General features: G+C 45.0%; 2 protein-coding genes across 2 annotated transcripts in view; one reads left to right on the top strand and one right to left on the bottom strand.

Moving 5' to 3' along the window:
* Positions 1–3,942: 3,942 nt before the first annotated feature.
* Positions 3,943–22,271, bottom strand: RNFT1 (ring finger protein, transmembrane 1). The gene is made up of 9 exons (XM_083480063.1): positions 22,131–22,271; positions 17,318–17,751; positions 14,503–14,579; positions 12,258–12,358; positions 10,214–10,367; positions 7,233–7,391; positions 6,100–6,165; positions 5,542–5,643; positions 3,943–4,911 (listed from the first exon to the last, which is right to left on the bottom strand). Exons 1-9 carry the CDS (start codon positions 22,157–22,159, stop codon positions 4,777–4,779), a joined length of 1,257 nt encoding a protein of 418 aa, XP_083336189.1. The 5' UTR covers positions 22,160–22,271; the 3' UTR covers positions 3,943–4,776.
* The window catches only part of LOC310695414 (uncharacterized protein), a 62,083-nt gene continuing 61,354 nt past the window's right edge, over positions 21,563–22,291 (top strand). The window contains exon 1 of the mRNA XM_083479779.1: positions 21,563–21,800. The gene's annotated coding sequence lies outside the window, so the exon portion shown is untranslated. The remainder of the gene's footprint in view (positions 21,801–22,291) is intronic.

The following is a 22,291-nucleotide window of genomic DNA, read 5'->3' as shown; positions in this document are numbered from 1 at the left end:
AGACGCCATTTTTCTGTGGCGGATGCAGGTTGCCCAGGAAACGCATGATTCTAGCAACGCCATGCTGCCAGAAGTGCGAGAGCTTCGGTTATGTAATCTTATCGGGGAAACTAATTGCACGTTTGAGAGCGGCAGCGGGGAGGGTCCTATGTTTTGCCTGCGTCACAGGTAACTGGTGGAAGGTGGGAAGTGCTTGGCTTTTTGTCAAGATGTTCTCTACCTGCATAAATGTCTCAACCAGGCCTTGGGCACGACTTGGCAGTTCCTGGGTGCTTTTGCTGGCTTTGAAGAGCTATTAGGGCTGTTTTTCCACATTTTGGTTTTGCAAGGGAAATCCGGCTAAGGCAGGGGCTGGTGGCCCTCCACTTGTTTTTGGATTCCCAACTTCCATCAGCCAAAGCCAGCGTGGCCAATCAGGGATGATGGGAGTTGGAGGGATGATATACTTCTTCGGTATGTGTATCGGAAGAGGAAAGGTGGTTTGAACCTGGAAGGGCCAGAGTTGCCCCTCTTCTGCGTCAAGGCAACTTCCATGACTATAGACAACCGAATGTTTATCGCTTCTCTAGTATGCAGTGAAGCTGACGTTGCCGTTCACTCACGTTTTATGTATTGGAGGTAGTATAGTTGTGGATGATGACTTGTGCTTTGTGAAAACCAGAAATCAGTTGTGCTGGAATCCCGTGTGCCATTGTATGTCCTGTTGAACTCATTGGACTTACTTCTGAGTAGCAGGAGTGTTGTTAGGCACAATTCCCTGGCGTGTGACAGATTATGTTGAGTAGCCAAACATGGTTCCACCCAGATGTTGTGTACCATAGCTTCCATTGCCCTTTGGCCATTCTGGCTTAAGGCTGATGGAAATTTAGCCCCACAACATCTGGAAACCATGACGTTGGCAGGCCCCACGGAAATGGACAGGAGTCATACAAGAGCCGAATTTAGAATGAGCCCCATTTGGTAGTGGGTTAGCCCTACCTCTTCTCTAAGATGAGAGATCTCTGGTGATCTTGTGTGTGGTCCTGCTCTGGGTAAATATAACCATCGGGTTGGCTAATAGGGTCAGCAGAAGGTGGCAAAAGTGTTTTGAATCTGTTTTCCAGTTTAATCATTTCACTTAAGTCGACTTCCTAAACTGTGTTCATCATCTTTGAACTGTGAAACTCTTGAATCTTGACTTGGGACAGCAAGCACACACTATGCAATATGGGGTTATCCTGTATTTATTTGTATAAATAGATATCCAAACCTTGATTTCTCTCTCTCTCTGTGTCTCTCTCTCTCTTTGTATATAGCTGTTATAGTATCAATATTATATTAGTCACAAGACTTTGAAAAGGAGTGGGATTCTTACTCCTGTATGACTTCAGAAAGAATGCTAGTGTGTGAAATGCCGTGACTGTCAGAGAACTTAAGTGCTTTCTTTTTTAAAAAAAAGTCTTAAAAGTTTTCATTGAGGTATAGGAATTAAGATTTATTTTGTACAAGATGTGCTTTTTTAATTATAATCTTGGGATTTTGCTATAATTTTGATTTTTATAGATTTTTGTACCATTATATTATTAAAAAAAATGGGATTAATACCTGCTGAGGCTAACCACATATTTAAGCATTAAACTTGAACCATGTATTATTTCCACTAGAGATCCATGATAGTGAAATGTAAGCAGTGCTCGTTGTATTCCACTGTTCACTTTGAGGAACAGAGAAGTGAATAGGTCAGCTGGCCTGAGAGCCCTCCCATCCCAAGAGATCTATGGGTGGGTGTGTTAAAATCTCAACTGTTGCCATTCCCTGTTGAATACATGGTGCATTTGAATTTTTGCAACCCATGGGAATTTGGGGGGAGATTAGACAGCATTCGAGTGTTTGACTCTCATTATAACCCCTGTGCTCTAACCTACTTGATGGAAGGACATCTTTTCTAGAGCCTGTGTGGGTAACCTTTAGCTCTCCAGGTGTTGCTGGACTACAACTCCCATCAGCCTTAGCAAACACAGCCAAAGGCCAAGCATGATGCAACATGTGGCGCAGCAACATCTGGAGGGCCAACAGTTGCCCACACCGGATCTACAGTGTTGCTGTGTCCGGTGGAGCCACCCCTTCCCCTTTACTGCTCTTGTTCTTGTTTATGAAAGTGAAGGCTCCCAGAATTGCCAAGAAATAGTAGCTAGTTGGGATCTGTATGCCGTTTAATGGGCAACAGGGTTTGCATTCTCCTAATTGCATAAGGCCCGCATTGATAACACTCAGCCGGCCAAAGTGGGCTTGTGTGGCTTATCACCTCCCCCACCCCACCCATCACGTAGATGGTCTGGGTGCTATGCACCGTCGGCCCAATTTTATGTGTAGCTCCCATTATCACGGAAGGGAAGTGTGTTAAGAATCCTTGCCCAGGTTTATGCATGAACTGGTTCCTCTTTTCTTCCTGTTTTGGGAGTCTTAAGACAGGGTTGGCAACACTTGTGGCTCTCCACATGCTGGCTGAGATTGCTGGGAGACCAGCAGCCTTTGGAGTGCCACTGCTTCCCCACTCTTGGGTATGTATATTGAAAGAGGAAAGGTGGTCTGAACCTGGAAGGGAAAAGGAAAACCCCAGCTGCCATATTATTACCTTGTCCTCTCTGGCAAGAGGATGCTAATCAACCCACCAAACATTGCTGAGCCACACACATCTGCTCAGCAAACCCTTCTCAGCCCTACTGATATGAATCAAATCTGGGCAGCAGCAGTGCTAGAGTGATCCCTGGTCTCTTCTCAAAGACAGCTTAGTATATTTGATGGTGTGAGCAGCTGTCCCTAAGCTGTTGGAAGAGGAGCAAATGGGGATCTAGGTTTCATCACCTCTGGTGTCTCGAACTGCGCAGGCATCTTCAGAAATTAACATGTTTACATCATGGTGTCTGTGAGCCTTTGGGGAAGGAAATGAAGCGGGAGAAAGCTGCATAAGGGCTTCAAGATTTGGTGGTTTTGAATTTTCATCTGTATGCTTTAAGGAAGTGTTCATTCTGCTAGACATTAGCTGGCTTTGTAAACCATCTGTTAAGAATCAGATTCTACAGCTGCCTTACTAAGAATGGTATGAGGGGTCAAAACTCCCTCCCTGCATTTCATTCTGTATTATTTACTGTAATAATATATACTTTATTTCAAAACAAATGGATGTAAATAGCAATTAAATGCAACTTTGAATGAATGTATGAATATTGATTATTTATTTATTGTGCACCCTCTTTGAGAATCTCTGCTTGCAGTTCCTGTTTGCAGATCAAGGGGCAGTTGATGGGCTTTTCAAACCAAATGTAGACTTAATTTGGAGTTTGGTTTTTTAAAAGAAACAACATACACACCGCTTTTACAGCATAACTTCACTATACAGTGAAATGACTGCTCAGTGACACAGATGTCAGTCACAACTCTTCAATCAACAGGGATAGTCATGACTTGGATCTAGTTCCAAGTTAACAGACTTGTTTTTCAGAAAACATGTATTGATGTGCTGTCGAGCCAAGTGTTGTGCTTATACCTTAATTTCTTAACTTAAGATAGATGGGCAACTTGTGGCCCGCTAGTGGCTGAGAATGACGACAGTTGGGAATCCAACATCTAGCGCCATGTTTCTACCTTGGCTTGTAGGCCGTTTTGTTACAGACACAGTGACCATTTTGCACACATCCAATTGATGTGTGACCACTGATGCACAGGTCCTTTTGGACCTGGACAAGGGCAGAATGGGGGTGGAATGGGCTTCTGCACACTTCGCAGATGCATGTGGGGGCCAGGAACAGAACCCCCGGGCAAAATGGTCACCGTCTGAGAAATGAAGTGTTGTTTTTTTTAATTTTTGCAAACTTTACTTGTTACTTTTATAAGCCGTTTTACTGATGATATGTTGGAAAACGTATACGTGCAGAAGAGGTAGTAAGAGAAATCCCAGACCAATAGATTAAAACTGCTTTTATTCTCACCAATCTTTAGGTATACCACAGGTTGTTGTCTTAAGTATCACTAAAATAGATCTCTTCCCCTTTGTAATAAAATGTAGTTGTTTATGACAAAATATAGTATAAGATTTTGCTTTTTAAAAATCCAGGCTTACAAAAGTAGAAAAATTATGTGTGCATAATTGAAGCAAAAAATTCATTCCTGACTTTCTTGCATGAATATAAGTAGCTACTGCTGTAATGGCAGGAGGGATAAGGAACCAGCAGCTTCTACAGGAGCCAAGTGGCATAAAAGTGGTAACTCTCATAGAATCTCAAGATTTGTGCAAACTGGATTTTTAGCATATCACATGCAATACTGATCCTATTCGTGCTCTGGTAACAGGCTGGTTTAGACATCTGCATGGAACCGAATTTGAGGCTATTGCTCCTGCAGCATTGCCAAAAGTTTTGAGCACGTCTCAACCAATGTTATTCAGCCTTGGTTCCCCTCATGAAATCGGACTACAACTCTCAGCAGCCCCTGCCAGTAATGGTCAGGGATGATGGGCATTCTGGTGCAAAGGCACCAGGGGAACCAAGGTTGAAGAACAGAGCTCTGGCGTGTTTTATACACAACCAGCAACTGAAGGGTGACTTCAACATGAAAAAGCAGCTTTCAAGCAAGTTGCTTTGTGTCTGAATGGACCCAAGTCCTGCAGCAGCTGAGAGATGGACGTATGTAGACTTAACCCCCTGAGTACCTTTTTCTTCTAACGCCTCCTTTCCACCCAACCCCCTTAAACGGTAAAGACCAGCATTCAAACTGTAGCTCTTGTGTCCGACAGGGTTTTTAATAGACCTGTAGTTGTGCGGAAGTTGCCCCATCTTTCCACTTGTTGATGTGGTCCGAGATGATGGTTCTGCACAGGGGGCACGTTCTCTCTCTGTTGAACCACAGAGCTATGCATTCTTCACAAAATATGTGCTGAAACGAGAAAGGCTGCTTTGAGCACAATGGGGTGCAAAGGAGCTCAGCAACTCAGTAACATTCAGCATACTTTTAAATCCCTTAACTGGTGTAGGGCTCGGCTCAAGGGCATCATTCCCTCTCTTGTGCTTTTATTCTTTATTTTATCTTGCGAACCGCTCTGAGATCTTCAGATGAAGGGTGGTATATAAATTTAATAAATAATAATAATAATGAGGCCAGAGGCAAAAGTGGGTGGAGCAACGAATGTAAAGTATACCTTTACACACAAACACACCTCTCCATCCTTGATCCAGAGTTTAAGGATGCATCCCAGCAAGGCAAAAACACTCAAGCGCCAAGCAGGGCTGGTGAGGGATGTCCGAAGGGTCAAACAGTTTTGGAGGGTTCCATTTGGCCTCCAGACCTGAAACTCCCCATCCCTGGTGGAGGGCAATGAGTTGCATACTTTCTTCACTCTAGGAAAGAGCAGTGAAGGTGGGTGGTAGGTTGTCTTATCAAAGAACCTTGTCCACCATTGATTGCTGAACATATGCACTGAGGAACTCTGGGTAAGCGTCTAAGGAATTGTTTGGCTGTTCAGAACAATGTTGGGACAGCGGGAGGAGAATAAAACTGGTGAGTTACCTGGCAGATGAGAAGAACAGGCTTCTGAAATTCAGCTTGGCAGATGGAGCAAATGTCTTCCGCTTCCTTACACTGCCTCTTGCTGGCTGCGACGCCGAAGTTCTGCAAAGAGAGAGAAGGTACAGAACAGGCTCAAATACTTGGTTTCTATCAAGGAAGGTAGTGGCACCAGATACACAGGTATGTACAGTTTAAATAATCATTGCAGCAGTCCCCTCTGGTAGAGTAGTAGTGTTATCCATATATTGCAGACAAGGTGTCTGGTATATTTATGACACCGGTGTGGACTTCCTGGTTCACAGGCTGCTTCTATATGAAAGTACATCAGCCTTCACCCTAGTGTTCTCCAGATGTCCAACTACAGCTCCTGCCATCCCTCACCATTGGCTATGCCAGCTGTGACTGATGGGAGCTGTAGTCCAACAACAGCAGTATGGCCAGACCTTCGCCTCCCCTGTTTTGTTTTTTAAATCACAGCTCCAAATTTGAATGTCACAGGGAACTGTGGTTTGTTTAAACAGAAAAGAAAAATGTTCTTAAGAGGGTACAAATACTCACTGGTCGTGCATAAAATATCCGCAAGACTCGTCTGAAATTTTTCAGATGTCCAAAGAAGCTCAGAAGCTGAAAAGATAACATGAGAGGAAATAGATGTAAACTAGCTTTTAACAGTAATGTAGCTTTAAAAAAACAACACTGAAGGGGTCTTAAGTGTCATGTAACAACACTTAAAAGTTGTGGGCTTTCTCCTATAAGCCTAGAGCAGGTAGAATGAAGCTAAAGTCAAAATAAGAGATGCTCACAAAAAAGACAAAAAGTTGAAACAGTACAGGCTGAGAAAACAAATCCCAAAAGACTGCTGCTATCATAACCATGCTTACTCAGAAGTAAGCCTTCCTGAATTCAGTGAGGCTTCCTCTCAGCCAAGTGAGGTTAGAACTGCAAGCTAACACAATCAAGACTTGTTTTATTTCAAAAGATTTCTACCCTGATTTTCTGTCAAGGGGTAGTCAGGTCAGTTTACAGTAAATACAATGTATTAAGACAGACACAACAGCATACCACCCACCATATATCTAGGGGGTGATGGGGCAGGGAGGAGGGTCTCCCTTGAATACCAATCTTGGAAATTTGATAGGTTCTTAAGGTATACTGGTCCCAGAATTGCCGTCTTGTTCAGTGATTTACAACCTATATCTTAGTCAAAGGCTGTTCTTGCTCTGTGTGCCGGCCAGCTATGCCCCCCACATCCTAGCTTTTCATTCATCTTTTCCAAGTTACACTCAGCATTCAATAGCTACTAAGCTGGATGTGGGTATGTGGGTGGGTGTGCGCGCACACACAAAATGGTTCCCCAGAGCATGCCAACACTCCTGCTTGGCGGCTCCACACTGGCTGTTTGTCACGACTTACCATCCAAATTCTCTATTAGAAGGAGAGATGGGAGGTTCCTGTGCAGGGAAAACTGATATTAAGGAACCCAGCTGGGCACCTTGCCCCAGCCAAGCATGGCTCTAGCTGCTCCGGGTTAACACAGAAAAAGTTTTTGACATTTGTTAGCTGAAGAAACCGAGGCCTAAAAAGTCAAGGTGCATGCAATCTCACACACACGGCTGCTGTGTTTACACCTAGGCTGCCTCTTGCCACGCTGTTTTTAAGAAAAGAGGGTTTAGCATCAGATTGGAGTTTACCTTTAGGATGAGGTAGAGCAGGGCCATCAAGACTCCGAGACTCCACCCCAATGCGCTGTCCAGCTCCCTCAAGCCAACAAAGTACCGGAACCAGACTGGCACAGGGACGATCTTGCGGTAAAACTGGCAGAGCTCTTCCAACAGCATGTACCAATAACCCTGGTTTACAGCACACAAAGAAGATCGTTGATATTTCTTACCTGCCCATCACTGCAAGCTTCCATAAACTCAGCTGCCATGCCATTCTCTAAGGAGTTTGTGATGGCATACATGAATTCATCCCTCCTCAACCCCCTATTTTATCCTCACAACAGCCCTTTGAGGTAGCCTAGGTAGTGACTACTCCAAGGTCACCCAATGAGCTTTGTTTTCATTCTCACTGGGATTCTTATCCATGCCAAAAGCAAGCCCTATTTTGGGCAGAGAAGCCATGTCTTTAACCTGCCACCTGATGTCAGGGGCAGGGCGGGTAGGCAAGGCTCGTGAGCCAAATGGGGTAGGGCCTGGCAGCTCAGACCCAGGGTCCAGAGCTTCCCCACTGTTGCTCTTGCAGATCATGCTTAATGCCAGAAGCCTGGACCAAATATAAGGTTGTAGCCAGTTAGGTTCTACTCAAGAGTGGACCCACCGAAATCAACAGACCTATGTAAATCATATCCATTTATTTCCATGGGCCTACACTGACTAACACTAACCCTACATGACTAACACTGGACACAACCCATGGGGTTAACAGCTGCGGAAGCCTGTGAAGAGGTATATCTATTTTTTGTAATTAAAAAGCCCCATCATACAAATGGACACAGGCAGCTCTTAGGAGTTCAGCTTTCTAGCATAATAAATAAAATTGCAGCAGTGCCAGGAATCTCTGCTTGGCAAAGCTTCCCAGACATTCTTTTTACCAAATCAATAACTCAGATCTCTGCTGAACTGGCAGGATTTTCATTATTCACCTCTAACAAGATAATATTTAATGATTTATTTTTGTCCAGTTGCCCATGTCTGAAAGCAAACCAGATTTTATTCAGTCATTAAGCCCTTCTCCTCTCACCTAAACAGTTTAAGCCAGATGAAGGGCCTGCTATTCTTTCATCGTACATCAAAGTGTTATGAGAAGTCAGCATGAATGTTGAGACATCATTACTTTGTCAAGTACCTTCCACCACTAATTACTATATATATGCATCTTAGGGTGTGCATTTTTCTTTTTAAAGGGTAATGCTTAACTTCTTGCTAGTGACAGTTCAAGACCACTTCGGCCAATGCAAGCTGCCATTCATTAATAAGACAGGTGTTAGCCCCACTTCACTTCAATGTTTTTATTCTCATGCTATGAAAACTATTTAAGGAGAGCTGACTCAAGACTTCTTCACCCTACGTTCCTTGGTGGCTGTTCACAGCCACTGCTTTCCCCACCTCTGCTGATGGCTCAAACTTCACTCCCCTTGAGTCGGATTTGGCTATGTGCTAAGGGAAAAGGAAGCCTCTCTAGCACAAGTGGAACGGCTTGCTGAACTAGTCACATAGGCACTTAAGCAATCAGGGACCTCTATTATTTATTTATTTTTTATTTTAAAGCAATCGGGGACCTCTAAGCATCCAACACCTTTTGAAGAAGAAGAAGAGGAGTTTGGATTTGATATCCCGCCTTTCACTCCCTTTAAGGAGTCTCAAAGCGGCTAACATTCTCCTTTCCCTTCCTCCCCCACAACAAACACTCTGTGAGGTGAGTGGGGCTGTGAGACTTCAAAGAAGTGTGACTGGCCCAAGGTCACCCAGCAGCTGCATGTGGAGGAGCGGAGATGCGAACCCGGTTCCCCAGATTACGAGACTACCGCTCTTAACCACTACACCACACTGGCTCTCAATCCCTGAAATGTGTGGAAAAGGAGGCATTTTTTCCTGACCCTGCCCTATGGCATTTCTCCACCCCGGAAACTGACTGGTTGAACTATGGAACTCCCTGCCATAGGAGCCAGTGATGGCTGCCAACCTGGGTGGCTTTAAAAGAGGATTAGGCTTACCCTCCACGAATTTGCCCATCAATGGTTACTAGCCAGGATAGAAGAAGAAGAGGAGTTTGGATTTGATATCCCGCTTTGTCACTACCTGAAGGAGTCTCAAAGTGGCTAACAATCGCCTTTCCTTTCCTCCCTCACAACACACTCTGTGAGATGAGTGGGGCTGAGAGACTTCACAGAAGTGTGACTGGCCCAAGGTCACCCAGCAGCTGCGTGTGGAGGAGCGGGGAATCAAACCTGGTTCACCAGATTACGAATCCACCGCTCTTAACCACTACACCACACCACAGCTAGGCTCTGCCTCCACAATTAGAGGCAGGGTTGCTTCTGAATACAGTGGTACCTCGGGTTAAGAACTTAATTAGTTCTGGAGGTCCATTCTTAACCTGAAACTGTTCTTAACCTGAGGTACCACTTTAGCTAATGGGGCCTTCTGCTGCCGCCACACCGCTGCTGAGTGATTTCTGTTCTCATCCTGAAGCAAAGTTCTTAACCCGAGGTACAATTTCTGGGTTAGCGGAGTCTGTAACCTGAAGCATCTGTAACCCAAAGTGTCACTGTACTAGTTACTGGAAGCCACAGGAGGGGAAAGGGCTATTGTACTCGAGATGTCTTGCAGGTTTCCCACAGGCATCTGGTTGGCCACTGTGAGAAAAGGATGAGGACTACATGGGCCACCGGCCTGGTCCAGCAGGACTCTGCTCATGTTCTTACAACAAATGCCTTCCCTTCCAGTTCAGCCCTTCTGAAAGCTCAGCCTTCTTGCTCTGATGGGAAGGAAGCCTTTCCTAGGAATTTGCAAACCTAAGTGCTTCTCTCGTTGCAATGAAATACGGTAAGTTTTACCATCACAAGCTGAAGTTAAGCGTGTGACAGTGATACAACTGGGTATTTCTAACTCATATTAAAAATAGGTTTTTTTAAAAAATAGCAGCAACAACAACAACAAAATTTTCTTACCTTGGACTTAAAAGACACGATAAAAGAAGGCAGCAAGAGAACGATGCATTTGAAGCCCATGAAGAGAAACTTCAGAATGAAGTCTGTGATCCCCACGATCCAAAGTACCTCCCAGAAATTTGTGTAATCCACAGTAGGACTTAAAAGGATCAAGCTTTTAAAAAAACAAAATAAAGGCAAAGGAGACTGTAAGTTGAAGACATTTTTTCACAGAAAGTATTTTAGCACCCTTGAAATGGAAATGCAAAAAGACTTTCTCGTTTCAAGTAGAATGCTACGGCCAAAAGCTTTTTTCCCCCATTAGCAAGCAGTGTTAGAAACAGAGATATGAAAGCTCGGAGCTAAATGACACCTTAAACCTAGGTTATGAGCACAACAATGGAATGTCTAGGCACACTTTTTTAATAACAAGAATACAAAGCTGGAAATGAATGAACTGCAGTTAAAATCTCATATTCATTTTTCACATGGCCTCATCTGAAGACTGCAAAAAACACACACAAGGCCATGCTTCCCCTGCCCACCCCCCTAATATTCTTAAGAGGGTTTCTTCTCCAGTCTTCAGAGTGGCTGGAAGTGGGGAGGCTGAAAAAGGTCCTCCTTTCCTTCCACTCTGCAGTTTTAATCTGAAATCTTAGGCGCAGTACTGCGCCCAGAGCTCAGAAACTGCTTGCGCCCCCTCTACTAGCTCCCAGACATGAGAGCCTTTCTCCCATATACTTACTCATTTTATGTTGGATTATTACACATTTGCCATTAACCAGAGCACCCAGTTTAGAATAATACTGTCAGGGAAGAGCTGGCAGGCATGAAGTCTTACTCAAAAGGAAGACTTACCCAGTTCAAAAACATGGGGCTGTTGCTGCACAGAGACATTCCCCCACATTACTGGGTAGCAATGGGAGTGCAACACATCTGCCGTAGCAGCAACAGGGCATGTTGGAGAAAGAGGACCCCACCCCCAGTAAGTTGTACAAATAGACATTACAGGCTGGAGAGCTCAACACAGGGCTGCCATTTCCAACAGCAATTGGGAGATAAGCCTGTTGATTTGTAGGCCCTGTGGAATGGAGAAAGAGGCAGAAAACGACCCGGAACACAGATCCGTCAGCCAGAGGAGACTTGTTTAAGATGTGTCTGGTGAAACTGCCACACTTCAAAGGTTGAACAAAAAGGACGACTATCTCGGGGGAGGGGCGGTCCTCTAGCAGCCTTCATCTGGCCTTGCATCTACTCTAGCAGGTTCTCAAGAAATCACCTTTTACAAATTTATTTTTCCTATGGGGTGTTTAGAATAGCAAGCAAAAACCAAGCCAGTCGTTCACTTTCTATATGACTAATTCTTCCATAGGACTTTTCAAGACTGGATTATAATTCCCTTCCTTCCATCCATCGAAGTATGTTATCCAACATATAAAAAGCCCTCCTGGAATGAACCACCCAGACCAGTATCCTGTTTCCAACCATGAACAGAAAAATGCTCTGAAGAAGCCCACAAACAAGATGTAAGGGGTTGTGACACCTGCAGTTTGGTCCCCTGGTAACTGGTTCACCACAGCTGGTAACAACTTAAATCTGGCATTCCGAGTAAGCTTTTCCAATTTTATGGTTCATTTTAACCCATTTTATCTCAGTTGTATCTTTTTTTTTGGGGGGGGTAACTTTATTGCACACCGCTTTGAAGCAACAGTGTTAAGCAGGATACAAGCTGTTGAAATAAACAGTAGTGAAATAAAGAAATTACCCACCCATTTTTTAAAGGCACCTTGTGTCCATCATCAGCACATCTGGGGAGTAAGGTCACACCCACACCATGTATTTAAAGCATTGTTCCCCAAAAAAGAATCCTGGGAACTATAGTTTAACCTTCATAGAGCTATAATTCCCAGCACCCTTAACAAAAAACTGTTCCCATTATTCTTTGCAGGGGAAGTCATGTGCTGTAAATGTATGGTATAGATGTGGTCTGGATGTATTACACATCAAGGAAGACTGTTTTTACTGCCGTTCAGAAGGAAAAAAATTCTAACCTGCACTGAATTACCTGTAATGAAGAGACTGAGGGTAGAACGTATAATACAGAAGGAGAGAGGATCCTGTTAGGAATGCCAGTAACCAGACACACTCCAGTCTGGAACACCTTTCCTGCAACAATAAGAGTTTTCAAATGGTTAATTCAAATGACTGCATTTTCGAGTTACAAGATGCTAGGCTGCTGTGATTTTGCCATTCATTCTCCATTTAAGAGGCTGCTGAGCTCAGAGGGCTTTGTAAGCGAGTTTTCGGAGTACAGGCCTGGGGATGGGACTCCAAATAAACCAGACCCTGACAGTAGGGCCATTGATTAGGGGTGATGGGAGATGAAGTTCAACGAGTGGCAGAGGCAATGTGCCCTCCACTTCATTAGCCGGACTGCTACTTCTGCAATCTAAGGCTACAGTCCTAATACCATTTACCTGGCATTAAGCCCCACTGAATTCAATGGGAAGGTTTTTAAAGATTCTTGGTAGCACCACTGGGAGCCATATCCTGATGGACCTGTGGGGATGACATTCCTCCTAATGGCCCTGCCAAACACCTTTAGAAGCTGCAGGAAAGCAGAGAAATTCCACATTTCTTTTCAGGGGGGGATTTCGTATGCAAAATGCAAATGTACATATTTGTATGTGATGCTACGCTGGAGCCTATGTTATTAAGAAGCCCCTACTGGGAATTGGCACCAACTTGATCACAAAGCTGACAGCCCACCCTGAACCACCTTTGGAATGAGACAGTGAGCAGTCCCCCTCGCCCCCCCCAAAAGAGGATAAAGAACAGCTGTAGACAAATACACAAAAAGACAGCCACATGGGTAGTTATTACCCCAACACTTTGAGCAGTTTATCCCACTGAACCAGGTGTGGGGAACGTCTGTCTCTTCAGATGCTGTTGAACTACAATTCCCATCATCCCTTGGCATTGGCCATGCTTGCTGAGGCTGTTGGGGGTTGTAGTTCAACAACATCTGGAGGGCCAAAGACTCCCCACACCTGCTTTAAACAACAGATTTTCAGTGCTAGGCGAGGAGTGAGAGAAGATGCCACATGCAATCTTTCAAGCAAACGAAAAATTCTGCAGGAAATCCCTTGCTAAAGGGACCGATTTTTCAAAACATTTTGCGATCATAACTACTTGGTTTATGGTTCTGAAGAGCCTTAAGGGAAACTGCCTCTTCAGAACAACCATACTCAGGATTCTTGTTTTCAACCTCTATTCAAAGATGGAAAGATGACTACTTTTATTACAACATGACAAGCTGTTTGCACACAGTATTTATACTTTGCCTTTCAAACAAGTAGGATGAGGTATGGCTTATAACCCAAATCAAAGCAATGCCAATAAAATATAATGGGAGAAAAATAATGCCACATGAGTTACAAATAGCAGCAAGGCAAGATGTAGAGACCTATATACTAAGAGTGGACCCATTATCTGACTGTGTGGATTGCTGTGTAACCAGAACAGTGCCATCCATGCACCAAATGGGATGTCTCAGAAGGCTTAGGAAGATCTCACAATTTGCACAAGTACAAACCTGCCCCTGCAAACAGGCAGGGAGCCCAAAAGAGCTTAGTGAGAACTGAGCATGCTCGGTGGATATGGAATGCTGACTGACTGCAGGGAATGGCGGAGTAGGGGAAACAAGAGGGGAATGGAATGGAGTATCCTGTGAAAGGGCATGACTGGCTGGCATTCAGAAAAGGAGCATTTCACACTGCAATATTTTTGTTGCAAGCTCTGATGGTCAATTCATTCCCCCCCCCCCCAAAAGCCCTAGTTTAAGAGAAAGATCTTTGCTAGCTGGCAAAAATATTAAGATAGCTGAGCCAGACTGAAGACAATTATCTATAATGGCAGCTACAATGAGATCAGCACAGCCACAAAGTAGCGAGCTAGTTTGCGAGTTTCACAGAATTTTTCCCCAGGCTAGACTTGGAGGGAGGGAGGGAAAAGTATGGCGGAGGCCTGTGTGCAACTTTAAGCAGTGAGTCAGTTTGTGCTGAGCGCAGCAGAAATGTTCAGGTTGCATCAAAGCAGGCGGGGAAAAATATTATGTAAATGGTTCATTATAACTATATTCTATTTTTGCAGCTGTTCTTAAATCAACCTTTTTTATTTTAAGCGACGGAATGTGTGTGTTGTCAAATTAACACTCTGTTCCACTTTTCTGTCAAGAACGCATCTATCTCCTGGGTAAAGTGAAGCTTTAAAAAAATACTTACAACCTCGCCGGAGAGGTCAATACTTACTCTTAGGAAAACCTGATTTACAATGCTTTTGTTTGCATACATATAAGTTGTTAGCAGCCCAACTCCCAGAGAAATGCCTATTAGGAAAAAAGGGTAAATTACAAAACGGAAAAAAAGAATAAGAAAAAGAACCAAAAAAATGCATCAAACTAATTTTTGTTTTTTAAAACAAAGCAGCAAAATTAAAAAGGGCATTGCATAGTATATATTGTAACTGTTTTAGACAACAGAACAAAAATAATTAGTCACTATATACTCAGGGGCACTGCTGTACTGCACGGCTCTGACTGTACCCTATACAAATCATCAGATTAGTGAGAATTCCAATGAATTAAATAGTAATGAGCATGCTTCTAGCTCTCATCGCTGAAGGGAGAGGTCTAAACATGGCACAGCAGTACCTGCTAAAGGCCAAAATTTGAGGGGCTTCTACTAGCTGGAAAAATGTTCTTGCAGTAGACCTTCCCTCACCTTTACTGCCATCTCTCCCGTTTCCCTGCTCATCGATATTCCACCCCATCCTCCTCGCTATTATGCAATTAGGGCATAGTGCTGGCTGGCTGGAAAAAATCTCAAGCTATTTACCACACTGGGGAGAGTTTGCATCTAATAAATCAAGCTGGAATAAATTAGATCAAACAAACAACACTTGCATCGTTGTTTACATTTGCATTAACTCAGCAGCGCCTTGAGGTCTTTTTATATATGTTTGCACCAGGCCGATAAACACCCACTCACCTGGTCACCTGTTGCAGTGGCAGCTGGCCTATTAGTACAAATGGGGCACAGCCCCATAAACCTCAGTCTAACTTCAACCAGCCACCACCCGTCTGCCTCTTACAACCAGTCCAGCAGGTGGCCTTGGCTGTCAGCTTTGTCTTCCTTAGTCTCAATGTTGCCCCTTGCATAACTCAGCAAGGAGAAGAATGGGGGCGAAGCTAGTCATTGGCTGTAGATGGGCCAGACATTTGCTCTAGCTCCACCTACTGTTGGGCTCCCTGCCTTATGCCCTATCAGTCCCAATGGGAAACAGCCACACCCACGGTGAATAAAAATCACTTTCAAATGACTAAGGCAGGAGGATTATGTCAACTGGGTCTTTTATTCAGGAAAAAATCCAAGGACTGCATCCTGTGTGCCACAGATGGCTAGCCCAGATCTGTTGGCTGGTCATTTTGATGGACCAGTAACGTTTCAGGACTTGTAAGACAAGTTGGCAATTTTAAAACCATTCTGTTGCTTAGAAACCTTTAGCCATCGTGGAACCTTTCTCCAGTGATGGAAAAAAGAATGGGTAGATTTCAGGAATATTTTTAATCTGGCTGAAGGGAGCTGCAGATTTTGACACCTGGTGTTTCAAAATTTTAGTTTTGCAGTAAGCCAAGGGTCCCCGAGTATATGACCACAAAAGAATAAACTGAAAAAGCTAAAATGAATTTTAGCAGCTTCTCAGCAGCGGAATTTCAGAAAGCAGGAAAGGAGAATGGAAAGCCCCAAGAGAAGAGGAGGGAGAAGGACTCTCAGGAAGACCTCGGGAATGGTACAGTGATAACTAACTCTGTACATAAGGCCATAGTAGTACAGGGGCTTATGATCAGGGATTCTCAATTTTTGCCAAGCCTTGGTAGCCTAGCTAAGAGGGGCTGCATCCTACCTACTCAGAATAGTCCCAGTGAAATTAATAAAACCATGAGCATACAAATATAAATAAGATATTGTGTTTGATAAGCATGTTGTGCTTGCAAGCTTTTAGACAGCTGTTGGGCTTAAGTTCTGAATTGCAATTTGTTATATTGTTATCTTGACTGTGTTCCTTAAAAGTGTCATAAAGATTTGTTGAATAAATAATTTTAATCAGTTCTTTCATTTACAGGAGGGATGAGGAAGCTGTGGCCCTGCGGATGTTCTTGGACTACAGATCCCATCAGCCTCAGCCAGCATGGTCAATGATTAAGGATGATGGGAGTCGTAGTCCAACAGCATCTGCAGGGCCACAAGTTCCCTAGCCCCAGTTTAAACCAACTGGTGTAATGCTGTTGAATCTGAAGCACATTGAACACTCCTTGTGTCGCTGTTGTTTTTGTTTTACAGTGGACCTGAAGAAGGCAAGGCAATGAAATGCACAGGGCAACTGTAATTTTTCCAACAAACTTTTCAATTTCAAGCAGCATCCTGAGGTTCTTCCTCCCCCTTTTTGGGCTTGAAACTTAAAAGCACATGATAGATCTGCAGGACCCTGTGAGCAGGGTGCGATTGCCTGGAGGGCCACATTTGGCCCCCAGGCTTGAGGTTCCCCACTCCTAATTTCAACCTGTAAAAAGGATAAGGAGGAATAAAGCTGCCCGTTTTCAATTTAAAATCCCAAAGGAGAGGCAGAAATAAGTCTTCATCCTGGGTATTGTGGGTAGTAAAAGCAGCAACAGGTTTAAAGGCAGCCTGAATTGTGTTTCAGTTCCAGAAGCAGATAACTCACATAATATGTGGCACTGAGGGCAAAATTCTACCACCCTTTGAAAATTTCAGCTTTAACTGTTTTTCTTTTTTTAAAAAAACACCACCTTCTAGTCCTTATTATTGCAAATCATGGAATCATACGGGTGGTGTCTGGTGAAATCTCAGAAGCCAGAAACTGGCCAAGAAAGTTTTCCAGTGATCAAGGCTAAGAGGGAAACCAGATATAGGCAAACTAGTTTTCAAGATTGCGCTAAAACTGTTTCAATCCCCTGGCCTGGAAGCACAACCTGCTGCTTCTCTTTCAACCTCAAACCCAGATAAATGCAGTTGTCTCCAGAGCGCGCAATGTCTTGTACTCTACCCATTATGTGCTGCATGAGGAGTTTGAGGGACAGGATCAAGATGTACGGGAGACTCTTGTGTAGCCAGTGGAGGAGGTATCTGAGCTCGGAAAGGGAGCTGCCGCTCTGCTCCTCCAAATCCGAGCCGCCATCTTGAGGCCCTCGAGCTTCGCCGTGGGAGTGGGAGCGAGAATGGCTCTGAGTCCCTGACTGCAGGTGCTGCCTGGAGCCAGCGTCTTCGCCTGCCTCTCCCAGAGCAGAGCTCAGCTGGATGTGGACGTCCCCTCCATGCTGGCAAGATCCTTCTCCTGGCGACCTTGCTCCGTGAGTGCACTGAGAGGCTGAGGTACCGTTGCTGTTTCCTGCCGCGCCGTGGCGATTATTTGAGTGGGGCTGCATGGCAGCACGTTGGAGGTGATCTGCTCCAAATTGCTCGGTTTTGACGAGATGATTCCTAAGGAGGAACAAAGAAGCAATTTTAAAATGGTTTCTAATTGAATCAGCCCTTGTTTTAGAACCATGAGGACCGGAATCTTCATCTGTTATTAGGGGAAGTGCTGTAGCTTAGCAGTAGAGCATACGCTTTGCATGAAGAAGGTTCCAGATTTAACCCCAAGTAGGGCTTGGGAGAAAGGCGATGACAAACCTAGACAGCATCTTAAAAAGCAGAGACATCACCTTGCCAGCAAAGGTCCGTATAGTTAAAGCCATGGTTTTCCCAGTAGTGATGTATGGAAGTGAGAGCTGGACCATAAAGCATCCATTCTTCGGCTGATCACCGAAGAATGGATGCTTTTGAATTATGGTGCTGGAGGGAGACTCTTGAGAGTCCCGTGGACTGCAAGAAGATCAAGCCTCTCCATTCTGAAGGAAATCAGTCCTGAGTGCTCACTGGAAGGACAGATCCTGAAGCTGATGCTCCAATACTTTGACCACCTCATGAGAAGAGAAGACTCCCTGGAAAAGACCCTGATGTTGGGAAAGATGGAGGGCACAAGGAGAAGGGGACGACAGAGGACGAGATGGCTGGATAGTGTTCTCGAAGCTACAAACATGAGTCTGACCAAACTGCGGGAGGCAGTGGAAGACAGGAGTGTCTGGCGTGCTCTGGTCCAGGGGGTCACGAAGAGTCGGACACGACTAAACAACAACAAGGGCTGGGTTAAACCTCTATCTGAAACCCTGGAAAGCCCCTGCCAGTCAACGTAGACCATGGGTCATAGTCCCTCTGCCACCGCCACCAGCCTCTGCCGCTTGCAAGGCACAGGTAAGCAGCCACCGGGGCTCGTCTGGTGCTGTGGAGAAGGGAGGGGAGAGTCGTGGGGGGGGGGTTCAAAATATAGTCCAGCCCCCCACAAGGTATGAGGGACAGTGGACCGGCCCCCTGAGGAAAAAGTTTGTTGACCCCCTGACATAGACAATACAGACTTAGATGGACTACTAGTCTGTATACAGAAGCTTCTGATAGATCTTCAGCTATCTGCTGAGTCTGGGCATATAGGGGTCCATTAGAACCTTAGCCAGCCAGAAGCTGGCCCTGTGTGGTTCTCAAACTCAGATTAAATGACTCTGTCTGTGGTATGTTCAGCCTTCAAAAGAATTACGAGGCAGGTGCAGGTTTGTGAAAGCTGAAGGAACTGCATGGAGGTAGTTAAAATTTTACACTTATTCAGGAACATTTGCACAGAATAGCCCTTAAAAGTCCCCAGCCCAAGCGCTGCAAATATCTGTTATTAAAGTCATCTCACAAAGTACACAGGAAATGACAGATGGCAACTCTGTCAGCAAGAGAATCCTTGTAATTTTCCAATTTGAATGGTCACAAGGGATCGTCCTCTTAGATCCCTTGAATCATAACTATTCATTTGGAGATCAAATTCTGGAAACTAACTCAAAAAAATTTAAAATTCCAGTTAAATAATATTTAGGCTATGTATACACCGCAGGTGGCACTGTGGGTTAAACCACAGAGCCTAGGACTTGCAATCAGAAGTTTGGGGGTTTGAATCCCCGTGACGGGGTGAGCTCCCATTGCTTGGTCCCTGCTTCTGCCAACCTAGCAGTTTGAAAGCACGTCAAAGTGCAAGTAGATAAATAGGTACTGCTCTGGCGGGAAGGTAAACGGTGTTTCCTTGCGCTGCTTTGGTTCGCCAGAAGCGGCTTCATCATGCTGGCCACATGACCCAGAAGATGTACGCCGGCTCCCTCGGCCAATAAAGTGAGATGAGCGCCACAACCCCAGAGTTGTTCGCGACTGGAGCTAATGGTCAGGGGTCCCTTTACCTTTATACACCATACAATTAAATCACATGGCTTTTCTCCAAGAATCCTGGAGCTGTAGTTCACAGAGCTGCAACTCCCAACATCCTTGCCAAAATACAGCTCCCATGATGCTTCGGGGGAAATCATGTTTGGCATGTACCCAACCTTAAGTCTCCTATCATTCTGCTCCTAGAGCAAGGGTGGGGAACCTTTGGCCCTCCAGGTGTTGCTGTACTACAACTCCCACCAGCCCCAGCAAGCATGACCAATGGCCAGGGATGATGGGAGCTGTATTTCAGCATCATCTGGAGGGCCAAAGGTTGTGCACACCTGTCCAAAAGTAACAGGGTCTTCCTGTTTCATAGACAGAAATCCATATATCAACAAGCAGAGGTGGCAAACTAGTGTGGTGTAGTGGTTGGAGCGTGAGGGAGACCTGGGTTCGAATCTCAACTCAGTCATAAGGCCTTTTAGAAGTTACACCACTTTCAAACATTTGATGGTGTGGGGGTGCAGTGGCCAAGAGAGGGCATTCACTGTGGCAGCCCCAAATCTGTAGAATTACCTCCCCAGGGAGGTTTGACCTGCACTCTGTAGCTTTCATTGAATGTGGCAAATGCACCTCTTTAACGTGGCATTTGATGTCCAAAATATATGTATTTTAGAACCCACCGTATTCTCTTGATTGCAAATAGTTCCAATTGATTTTAATCTTGTCTTTCAAAATTGTTTCAACCAACCCTGAGACCTTATGATGAAGGCTGGTTAAGAAATCCAATTAAAAATAATAACCTGGGTAACCTTGGGCCAGTCACTACTTGTCGGCCTAGCCCTGTTGCGAGGATAAAATGGTGCAAAAAGGGGGGGGTATGTACAATAGTGGTTCCCAATTAGCTATGTACAGCAGACCCCCTGTTTTTCAAAAGCCAAGCCATGAACTCCATACTTTTGAAAATCTTGATATTTCTATGGTAGTTTTTGTTGTGTGAGTGGTGCTGCAGACCCCCTGGGTGAGTTGTGCTGACTCCCTGGGGTCTGCAGACCACCCATTGGGAATCACTGATGTATATGACATTGTAAGCTCCTTGGAGGAAGGGAGGGATAACAGAGTGTCAGATAAAAAATAGAGGCCAGTAGTAAGGAATGGGTTCCTTGTCCCCAGACTGTTTTCTGGTGGATAGCAGAAAGCCCTCAAGTTGGTCGACTGCATCAGACCAACACGGCTACCTCCCTGAATCTAGAGCCCTCAAGCAGTGGCACCTGGTTCACTCAGGTGATCAAGGCACAACCCCACCTACCTCAGTCTACCCTCAACCACCTGTTAGCCTGACTCTGGCTGCCATTGCTTCCAGACACCACCTGCAGTTGGTTTCCCCACCTTTTCCCTCTACAAGTTGCAGTGGGCCCCAGGAAGAACTGCCCCTGCGGGTGGAGAGGAGGGAGTCGTCTTAATGGTCTCTGCCCTTGTTCACTGCCCATCCAAATGGGTCCCATAACCCATTCCAAGCCACAGCATATTTGAAGGGAGGAGCATTTGGGTCCCGCTTGCGAGCACCATTCAGTACTGTAGGATTTGCTTCTTAAGCAAACATGCACAGGGGTTTGCCAAAATGGCAAAAATGACTGGAAGAATTAAGAATCGGGAAGACCAAAATTTTAATAAGGAATGGGGAAAATTATATAATTTATTTTAAAAATCATTGTAAACAATTAAAATTATTCTTAGGATTGGAACAATACTTGTACTGTAGTTGAACACTGGACTATGGTTGTAATGGAGATTTAATAGAATTGGATTAATAGAGAAGATGCGGAAGGAAAAAAGTTAACATAAGGACCCACAAAGGGGAGGAGGGAAGTCCATGGGAATTTATGGAATTCTCTTTTTATTTTGATCATTTGTAAATTTCAAAATTTGGAAACTTTAGTAATAATAATTTAAAAACACTGTTCTTTCCAGTCCCGTAAAATACTGTTATCAGCATTAACAGAAAGGCAACAGAATGATCCTGGAGCCCAGCCCAGCTCAGCCCCCGTGTGAAGCTATTATAACCCCAGGGTCTCTGAGCAGCTACAGAGGGCATGGGGGGGGGGAGCTTACAACCAAACGTCTTCTCTCCAACCCCCACCTGCAGCCTGAGTGAAGGGGCCTTGCAGGAAAGCTTAAACCACCACAACTTCTTACAAGAAGTTGAGAAAGTGAAAGCCGGGGGAAGGAAGGTGTCCCAGAAAATAAAAAAGGTAGCTTCGTCGGCCTCTAGGGAAAAAAACAAACAAACCCCAAACCCGTAACATTAGGGCAATACTTGGGTCAAGGGACACAGAAACGACACGGAAAAGAGCTTTCAAAGCCAACATTAAGTCTCCCCCCTTCGCTCTGCTTTGGTTGGCCTAATAAATGATATTATCTAGAGGGGGGAGGCGGCGGAAGAGTTTATATACCGTGGGGTTATAGTAAAGGGAAGGAAGGGGGAAAGGGAGCGAGAGGCGGCGAGTCAAGGGGAAGGGATCTGCTCGGGTTTCTTCGGGGTCCGCGGCAGCGTCTCCCTCTCTCTCTCCTCACCCACCTACCTCTCATAGCGCGGCGGCCGGAGCTTCATGGCGAGCGCCGCTCTTGAGGCCGCGGCCTCCCGTCAGCCTCCATCCCCGCCGGCGAGTAAACAGGCAGGCTCCGAAGGGGGCGGGGGGGGGCCCGGCCGGGCAGGTTCCAACTACCGGCCCGGGGAGGAAGA

Source organism: Podarcis liolepis, assembly GCF_965112155.1.
Source record: "Podarcis liolepis genome assembly, chromosome: 16".
In the NCBI taxonomy this organism is placed as follows: Eukaryota; Metazoa; Chordata; class Lepidosauria; order Squamata; family Lacertidae; genus Podarcis; species Podarcis liolepis.
The sequence above is the reverse complement of the archived record's forward strand: the minus strand, read 5'-3'. Positions and strand labels throughout refer to the sequence as shown.

What these genes read in the sequence shown, in the direction of transcription:
- RNFT1 (XM_083480063.1), bottom strand. Translation starts at nt 22,159, where the DNA reads ATGAAGCTCCGGCCGCCGCGCTATGAGAG. An exon ending in CCTCAGTCTCTTCATTACAG is followed by an intron (nt 10,368 to 12,257) that starts GTAATTCAGTGC and finishes TTTTTTTAAAAG; the next exon opens with CTTGATCCTTTTAAGTCCTA. An exon ending in CTGTTCTTCTCATCTGCCAG is followed by an intron (nt 4,912 to 5,541) that starts GTAACTCACCAG and finishes TTCTCGTTTCAG; the next exon opens with CACATATTTTGTGAAGAATG.